General features: G+C 41.9%; 3 protein-coding genes across 4 annotated transcripts; 2 read left to right on the top strand and 1 right to left on the bottom strand.

The window, feature by feature from the left end:
- The first annotated feature begins 14 nt into the window (after positions 1-14).
- On the top strand, positions 15-2,260 carry mRpS35 (mitochondrial ribosomal protein S35). Its single transcript, XM_043431208.1, has 3 exons — positions 15-282; positions 569-1,188; positions 1,410-2,260. The coding sequence occupies exons 1-3, from the start codon at positions 171-173 to the stop codon at positions 1,671-1,673; spliced, it is 996 nt and encodes a 331-aa protein (XP_043287143.1). The 5' UTR covers positions 15-170; the 3' UTR covers positions 1,674-2,260.
- Positions 2,261-2,391: 131 nt separating this feature from the next.
- LOC122417589 (uncharacterized) lies at positions 2,392-3,196 on the top strand. The gene is made up of 3 exons (XM_043431209.1): positions 2,392-2,690; positions 2,789-2,972; positions 3,055-3,196. Exons 1-3 carry the CDS (start codon positions 2,410-2,412, stop codon positions 3,121-3,123), a joined length of 534 nt encoding a protein of 177 aa, XP_043287144.1. The 5' UTR covers positions 2,392-2,409; the 3' UTR covers positions 3,124-3,196.
- On the bottom strand, positions 3,031-7,513 carry Klp67A (Kinesin-like protein at 67A). Of its 2 annotated transcripts, none has more exons than XR_006262313.1 (3): positions 6,308-7,513; positions 3,942-5,936; positions 3,031-3,839 (listed from the first exon to the last, which is right to left on the bottom strand). XR_006262313.1 is itself a non-coding variant. In XM_043431205.1 (3 exons), exons 1-3 carry the CDS (start codon positions 7,142-7,144, stop codon positions 3,800-3,802), a joined length of 2,802 nt encoding a protein of 933 aa, XP_043287140.1. In that variant the 5' UTR covers positions 7,145-7,513; the 3' UTR covers positions 3,031-3,799. The 2 variants fall into 2 exon arrangements, 1 of the variants encoding a protein (XP_043287140.1); XM_043431205.1 differs by having other exon boundaries at positions 4,012-5,936.
- Positions 7,514-7,877: the final 364 nt, after the last annotated feature.

Raw genomic sequence — 7,877 nt, forward strand, 5'->3', positions numbered from 1 at the left:
CACCTACACAAGTTTGTTGCATTGAGGAGAATGGAGAATGAGTTGAATAACATGGATTTTTGGAACAGTTGGAATTGAACCGCTCCGTTTGCCCGGTTGCGCCCGGTGTTTGTCGAAAACTCCTCGAAAAACTGGCTAGTTCATTATTAATAAAGAATCAATTGTTGAAAATGTCAGTGTTGATACGGTTGGGAGAGAAAAATGTAGTCTCGGCAATATCTAGAATATCGAATGCATCAGCAGGATACGCGACAACTCCCCACGAAGACACCAAAGTAGTCGGTTCGTATCTTTGTCGCTGTTTCTAACCTCTGCGTTCCACTTTTTCAACATTTTTCATCAAGCTAAAGTGTACACTACTCTTTGGAATGGAATAAAAATTCTCAAATATTTTACAATTCGTTTATGTTAGAAACTGATCCTTTCAATGTCGTCGAATAGCTGGGTAATTGGATATTTTCAACTTCGAAAATAATTTTTTCGTTGGTTTCGAAAGGTTTTTTCATTGTATTGCATCTTTAATGTTGTCGAAACTTTCATGATTCCCTTACAAGAGTTTTATTATTAGGTGAATTTCGTGTTCTCGAGCTTATCCCGAAAAAAATTGAGAACAAGCAAATCCAGAAGAGGAAACGGTATGTGCCACCACCACGAACGAACCAAATGGCAACTGACCAGGATTGGCCATCGGTCTGGCCAGGGCCGCGTACCTTTCATCCTGCAACAGTCCCTCTGCCGATTCGACAGGGTTATCCTAGAAAGAAACAGGCACCGCTTGGTAAATTCGGCAATACCGAACTCATGAAGATACCAAATTTTCTGCATTTGACACCACCTGCTGTCCAGAGGCACTGCGAAGCGCTTAAGCAATTTTGCACACAGTGGCCTGTTGGTCTGGAAACCGAGGAAAAATGTCGCAAACACTTTCCCCTTGAAGTAATAACCAGCGACTATTGCTATGCTGGTCCGAGTATCAGAGATCCTCTTGCTCGGATCGTCAGTATAAGAGTCAAACTATCGTCTCTGTCACTCGATTCTCATGCAAAGGATAAACTATTGAGACTGGTCGGCAACCGATATAATTCCACCACGGATATAATTACTATTACAGCTGACAGATGTCCTACAAGAAAACAAAATTTGGAATACGTCGAGTATCTTCTCACAGCTGTCTACAACGAAGCTTTGGTACATTGCATCTTTATATAACTATCCCTTATTTATATCCTCAGTTGTAACACTAAAATTTAAATTATCAGAATGCAACAACTATTTTCTCTTAAAGTACAATCGAAAATAATCGATGGTTCAAGGTTGAATGAAAAAGCCTTTTCATTTTGATTATCGATACCGACATTGTTATGACTCGAAATGAAATTTAAAATAATGAAATTCGTCGATCGTTACAGCGAACGGAGCCATGGGAAGCTGAGAAAACACTTGCAGATATGGAGTATTACGATTGGGATAAGCACAAAAGTCGGGAAGCTCTAGTGAGCACGCACTCATGGCCAGATCTCCCTCCGAAGGATTTTGATTACGAGACGATACCTCATGTGACTGAGTACAAAATCGCTGTATCCGATCTTATTAACAACGGCGAAGACGATCACTCTTTGAACAAGTATCGCCTCGCCGTGGAGAATCTGCTGCATCTAAGAGCATCCAATTGAAAATAAAACACGGTGGAAAAGAAACTTCCGTGAAACCCGTTACAATTGCATTCTCCTGTTTCTAGAATTGCGCGAATAGATTGAATTACGAAGAACAAGCGGAAGTCGTTCCGTCTGTTTCTGACGAATGACTGGGAATAATTTATCAGTCTCACAATTACCAGGTCTGTCCGCCGTGGACGATGATCGCGTGTCGTCGTCATTTCTCTCTCCGTTACGGATGAGGCACCCAGACCATTGTATCATATTTTCGTGCGTGGCCATCACGACGTTTGACGTTGTAACGACCAATTCGAACGGCTTTGAAACAATGAGCCAGTATTTTTCTCCCTTTCGAGTGGATATATAAACACTGAAAAAGTGATGGAACTCAGTTGTTGTAACTCTGCCTCCAATTCTAACACTATCTCGCTAAGATGAGGCTTTCGCGAAGTTTGAAACTCGAAATTTAGTGGTGATTGATAATTTATTCTGCAAGTACTCCAATATCGACCAAATATATCGGCGATAATTATTTTTTAAAAATTGCTCACCCAGATTGTACGAGTAATTCTCCAAAAATACAAAAAACATTTCAGCATTGAGAATTTATATTTTCATTTTGTTACGTACACGCTCAAGTTTGAAATGAGCTATTGAGAATCAGAGATACGGTAAAATATTTTCTCTTTTCCTAAGTTTGGTCCGGAACGGTGTGCGATGTGAAAATCATATTTTTCTATTAACACACAGAAAAATGTGGTTGCTCAACGTATACGTGGCTTCCCTTTGCGTCGTTCTCGCTAAGGGCTCTATCCAAAACGATCCGAAAGATTTTTACGCAATGATCAAGGGCGCGTTTCACGATTCATCATTGTGCCGAAATTCTCCAATTTGTCATTATGTCGGCATGTTACGAAGCGATGAAAAGAGTGAGGAATCTGTCGGTCGCCCCACGTCGATGTATCGCAATAAGGGTGAAACTGATCTCGATTCCCGAAGCTATTACGGTGGTTACGGGGCCCCGGCATTGTACCCGTAAGTTCGAGTTTATTCGCCGCTGTGTTCCTTCTCAAACACCACTTTCGAATAATTCGAGATATAAAAAAATAAGGAAAATTGAAAAAATATTACAGCGCAATCGATACGGTAAGTGTATTAGCGTCTCTGGCGTTCCTTGCTTTTCTGCTGCACTCGTTCGCCTCTTTGTTCGATCGATCCAGATCGATAATTCCATCGGTGGTTAGCAATCGTCAATTATCGGAAGAGCGCGGTATTCCCGATTCAGTTAAGCTCGTTCTCCGTGCTTTAGACGAATACGTGAGTGCTCGATGTACTAAAAGTATAAATATTTACCCTGCATAACGAAGCTCTCTAATTAGATTTTTTTTTTATTTTGAAGGATACATTGAGCAACGGGGCAATATTCGAAGGTCTGAAGACCAGCAGCGGTAAAACAACGCTACGTTGAACTTTGTTCAATCTTCAAAATCAGAAACCTTATTTCATCTGCATAAATATTTTGATGGTTGTATTTTTTTTTTTTTTTTTTTTCAAATGTTACAAAGCATACAGTTGTTCATTTTTATCAAAATACAAAACTGCTCATCTATCGTACTCTTTCTCTCATTATATTTTCACCGTCGAAGCGGATACTTTTTTAAAACAAAATATACGTATAACATTTATCGCTCATAAAATCATGTCAATAGTTTTAGTTATTATTGTCAAGCTGGCGTATTGTATATTGAATCGAAAAAAAACAGTCAACCATTCAAGGGTCATCATTAATGCATCGCGTTTGAGTGTAATGTCACAATACACGTTCTTTTTTCTCGTAATTAGTCACATTTATCTGGACTTAAGTGGGTGCTCGGAACAACCGAGCGTTTGGAAAAATTGGCTCTAGTCTCGACTTTTACACGAGCTTGGCGCACGCGAGCCCAGGGATACAAATGGTTATAAATATTCTTTTCGTACGACTCCTCTATGCTATATCAGTTCTGTAAGGCTTTTTCTTGTGCAAATTCAATATATATAATATATACAAGTTTGTTTTAAATCGAAACTTAGTTTGAATGAAAAAATTATTAGAGTTATACACGCGCTCGAGCGCGTTGGACGATAATAATGAGAATAACAATTCCCTACCAGGGTACTCTGGAGGACGGTACGCTCGAGGTACTTCTGCAACGGAAAAAATTGATCGTTCTGTAAGTGAATTTGACCTTCCACATTAATGTAAAATAATAGTGAGGTGCGTGCAACGTATCGGTCTTATATACGCACCGGTGTAATAATATCATACAACAAATGATATCTCTCTCGGTAGATGAGAAAATATTCAAGTGAAACTCACTTCGGCTTGGCATTGGTCTTCTGGTAGGGATGCGTCCCGACGAGTCCTCGTCGCTCTTTGATCCTGACAACTTTGTTGCAGAGCAAACCATCACCAGTTCCGCTTTCCGTGGAGGTGTTCGACGGCTGCGGCAAGAGCTTCAGTCTGTCAGCTTTGAGTTTATTGAGAATCGCTATGCTCTTGGCACTCATGACCGAGGCAGGTTTGTTGGTGGTGCTGTTCGGCGGGTTGTTTTTGTTTTCTTTGCCAGTAGTAGTAAGAACCCCGTTGCTGCCTGTCGCGGCTGTTCGCTGCTTCGGGGATATCTTTTTAGCTTGCTTGACGGGTGTTTGGTTGCCAATTGGATTCTTATCCGCAAGTGTACGCTTTTTTGCTACTTTATTTTCCATGAGATTGAAGGTATTGTTCAATTGATTGGCTTTGATAGTCTCGGGAGTGATTTCGGTAGGGGACGGAGTTGATTCGTCATTACTATCCTTAATCAACAAAGCCTCGTCATCAAGGGTTATCGTTGAATTTAGAGAAAGGGGTGGCGGTGGCGTGGTCTGATCCATATTCGAATCGCGCGGTGGTGTCGTAGTGTTGCCGCCGTTGACGAGTATCGTTGAGGTTTTTGTCTGTTGATTGTGCTGATTCGTATCTTCATCCTCGAGATAGGGAGCTTTATAAATCGGCATTTCGTTGTTCAATGGGTCGTCGAGCTCGTCGGTACTGAGACAGGTAAGAAGGTACGAATCTTCGGGTGAGTAACTGCCCGCTTCTGATTCCGCCCACTTGATGTTGCGAACACCCTCGAGCGATTTGACCAGTTGTTTGAATTGTTGCCTCATCTCATCCGTCATAGTCCCGTAACCCCGCATTATGTTGTAATAATTTTGTAGGGTTAAACTCATCGTACGGGTGCTCGTATCGAGCGATTGTAACTCGCACTGTTGAAGGCTGCAGACCTTTTTCGCGTGCTCAAATTGTTGCTGGTAACGTATTTTTTCAATTTCGCACTGCTGCACCTTGTTCGTTTCGATCAATCTGTCTGCATATTTTTTCGATACGAGAGTCGCGTTCAGCGCCACTATCTGCATCTCGATCGATTGCAAATCATTCCAGGCCGTTTGCATCTGCAGTTTAACAACTTCGCGTTGACGCTTGAAATGAGAGAGAGATTTGTTTACGCGCGATTTTCCGCTAGCGTTTTGCTCCTCCTCGCTCATCGCATCGACCGTCGCTGTCAAGTGCCTCAGTCTCTTGTCCGCCGCTATTTTGTATTGTATTCGGCAACAGAGTATCTTGTCGGCGCCTTGTAGTGATAAAACCTTTTCGTTCAGCTGCGCCTTTGACCGAAGCAGTTTGATCAGCTTGTCGCGCATCTCGGAAAATTCCTTCTCCATCTCTTCGGTTTTCGGGTCTTTCGTGGCTCTCGAGTCCGGTGATCCGGCAACCGTTCCTTCGATCGACCGTCTCTCCAAGGCCAACAATTTTTGTTTGAGCATTTCGATTTCTTTCTTCTGCTCTTCGACAATTTTCACGTAACCGGTAACATGCATCTGGCACGATATTATGTTCTTTTTGATGTTCAATTTGATCTTCTTCGCTCGATTCGCGTACCTCAGAGTGTTGTACGTATCTTCGAAGCTAAGACTGGAAGGGCCGACGTTTGCGATCATGACAGTCTGACAATTACCTCCGAGCGAATCTTTTAACAGCCGTGTCAATTTCGAGTCTCTATAGGGTATATGCTTTATTCCATCTGCAAGATTGTTTATGCAATTACCAAGCGCCAGGAGCGATTTATTGATATTAGCACCCTCCTTGAAGCGCGCTCCTTTGCATCCTGTCGCAGAGGCTCTCTCCGATCCAGCCAGATCTATCATTGACAATTTAACATGTTTCTTCTGACCGTCCAGCTTGTTTGTTATATTGACGTATACCTGAGGATTATTAACGGTTATTAGAAATTGGGGGAGGAATTTGACATGTCTTACTTCTATTGAGAGTAATTACATCGAGTCATATGTGCCTCGAGTGCCAATTTTTATACACAACAACGATATGTTGTCGTTGACCTTGATTGCTGAGACCAACAATACCTTGATACAAAGCCCGTGCTTTTAGCACGTTTTTCCCCAGAATATCGAAAAGCATTGCATCAAGTTGACGCAGTCAATGAAAAAAGTTGAAAACATCACTAAATTTCAATTCAGTAGGATGTTTTCCTGGTATTTAGTAGCTCGAATTCTATCTCAGGTGAATCACAATGACAGTGACATGGAAAACCAAAAAGAAGGCAAAGATTACTTACTTGAAATACTGCATGACTACGACTACTCTCCTCATTGGCATCTGTCGGATGTTGAGTACGATTCTTATTTCCTCTGGCAAGTAGCGTGAGCAGCTCGTCGGGACTGTAGATAGTTATGATTTTCAGACCAGCTACGATGATTCCGTGTCTACCATCGTCTCTGATAGCAAGGGGACCAGATTTGTGCAACAGGTCACAGACATTTTCGTTGTAAACTTCGAGATAAGTGACCCCCAAATTGAAATCTCTGTTTTCACTCTGAGCCTCTATCTGAGCAAATAATTCAGACATTGTTCTGAAAGTAATACCGGGATCGTTGTCGTGTCCCAACATGGTATGAGTTTTGCCAGCACCGGTTGCTCCGTATGCAAAAACAGAACAATTGTAGCCATCCAGGAGGCTCGCTATAATGTCTTTGGTAGTGCCCTCGAATACTTCTGCATTGGAACATCTGTCATCAAATACTCGGTCGAACATGAATTCCAATTCTTTGTTTTGCTTTTTTAATAAATCCCTGCCTTTTTGGGCAACACCTCTATAGAAAAAAGGACTTTCTTCCTCTTTGGGATCGAATATGAGCATCTTGTCATCTATTACTTTGATGACTGATCGGTGATTTTCTTTTTGTGATTCTTTGTCATTGGGTGGCCTCACTCGCACGATAACGCGTATGCTCGTTGCAGCGGAGCCGTTGTCGTTTCTTAGACGATCGGTACTGCCGCTTGTGCTTGGTTTTAAGCTCGACCCCCCACCGGGTGTATTGCCAAGTCTTTTCACGGTTTTTCGAGCCTTGTTTGGTGAAAAAGCTTTTTCGAGATCGCGTTTGTTGAAAACCATCTTGAATGTTCGTCACAGCGTTCTTAGATTCTGGTTACACGCGACTCGTCATAGATCGTGTCGATGTTTTTCTCACGATCTCACGATCTGGAGTCCTCGTCAGCGTGACGAACCCTGACAGTTGATTACGTTGAGATGCTTCTCACAAGCCCGTTTATATTGCCCTCCGTATTAGTTTCTTTCGCGTTCCTCTCACTCATGAAATTATCGCGAATCACGCTTTACACCTCTCGCTGTAATTATCGAATATTACTTCAAATTGACAACAAATATAAAATCAAGGAAGTAGCCGCTAGAACGCCAAATAAACAAGTACGAGCGGGTATAACGTCGGCGATCATTGCAAACCGTTGACTCTCTGCCGCGGTGCCGCCGCCCTCCCAATGTCTGCTCTTGAATTTTCAAATATCAGTTGTAAAACGCTTCGAAAGGGAGCGCCACTGACTTTCCAGCTTGTACGCATGCGCGACCAAAACTTGTTACGTATGCGCCAAATTTTAAAATCGAACAACATTGAATCGAATCATCATTCATCATTGTATTATAATATTTGTGCAAGGTAATTCTTCAATCTTTGAGTCATTTACTTGAGTTTAAAATGCGATTTATCCACATATAACGATATTAAAGAGAAAAAGTATGTTCCTCAAATAACACCATAGTTTTCGAATCTCTTTTTATTGTAATGCGTTGGAGTACATCGGCTGCAAGCACGGTTCTGGTTCTTTATCAG

The sequence above is a fragment of the Venturia canescens genome, chromosome 10 (genome assembly GCF_019457755.1).
Source record: "Venturia canescens isolate UGA chromosome 10, ASM1945775v1, whole genome shotgun sequence".
NCBI classification, from domain to species: Eukaryota; Metazoa; Arthropoda; class Insecta; order Hymenoptera; family Ichneumonidae; genus Venturia; species Venturia canescens.

What these genes read in the sequence shown, in the direction of transcription:
- mRpS35 (XM_043431208.1), top strand. Translation starts at nt 171, where the DNA reads ATGTCAGTGTTGATACGGTTGGGAGAGAAAAATGTAGTCTCGGCAATA. An exon ending in CGAAGACACCAAAGTAGTCG is followed by an intron (nt 283 to 568) that starts GTTCGTATCTTT and finishes TTTTATTATTAG; the next exon opens with GTGAATTTCGTGTTCTCGAG. An exon ending in CTGTCTACAACGAAGCTTTG is followed by an intron (nt 1,189 to 1,409) that starts GTACATTGCATC and finishes CGATCGTTACAG; the next exon opens with CGAACGGAGCCATGGGAAGC.
- LOC122417589 (XM_043431209.1), top strand. Translation starts at nt 2,410, where the DNA reads ATGTGGTTGCTCAACGTATACGTGGCTTCCCTTTGCGTCGTTCTCGCT. An exon ending in GGGGCCCCGGCATTGTACCC is followed by an intron (nt 2,691 to 2,788) that starts GTAAGTTCGAGT and finishes AAAATATTACAG; the next exon opens with CGCAATCGATACGGTAAGTG. An exon ending in TCCGTGCTTTAGACGAATAC is followed by an intron (nt 2,973 to 3,054) that starts GTGAGTGCTCGA and finishes TTTATTTTGAAG; the next exon opens with GATACATTGAGCAACGGGGC.
- Klp67A (XM_043431205.1), bottom strand. Translation starts at nt 7,144, where the DNA reads ATGGTTTTCAACAAACGCGATCTCGAAAAAGCTTTTTCACCAAACAAG. An exon ending in GTAGTCATGCAGTATTTCAA is followed by an intron (nt 5,937 to 6,307) that starts GTAAGTAATCTT and finishes AATAATCCTCAG; the next exon opens with GTATACGTCAATATAACAAA. An exon ending in AAGACCAATGCCAAGCCGAA is followed by an intron (nt 3,840 to 4,011) that starts GTGAGTTTCACT and finishes TTTCCGTTGCAG; the next exon opens with AAGTACCTCGAGCGTACCGT.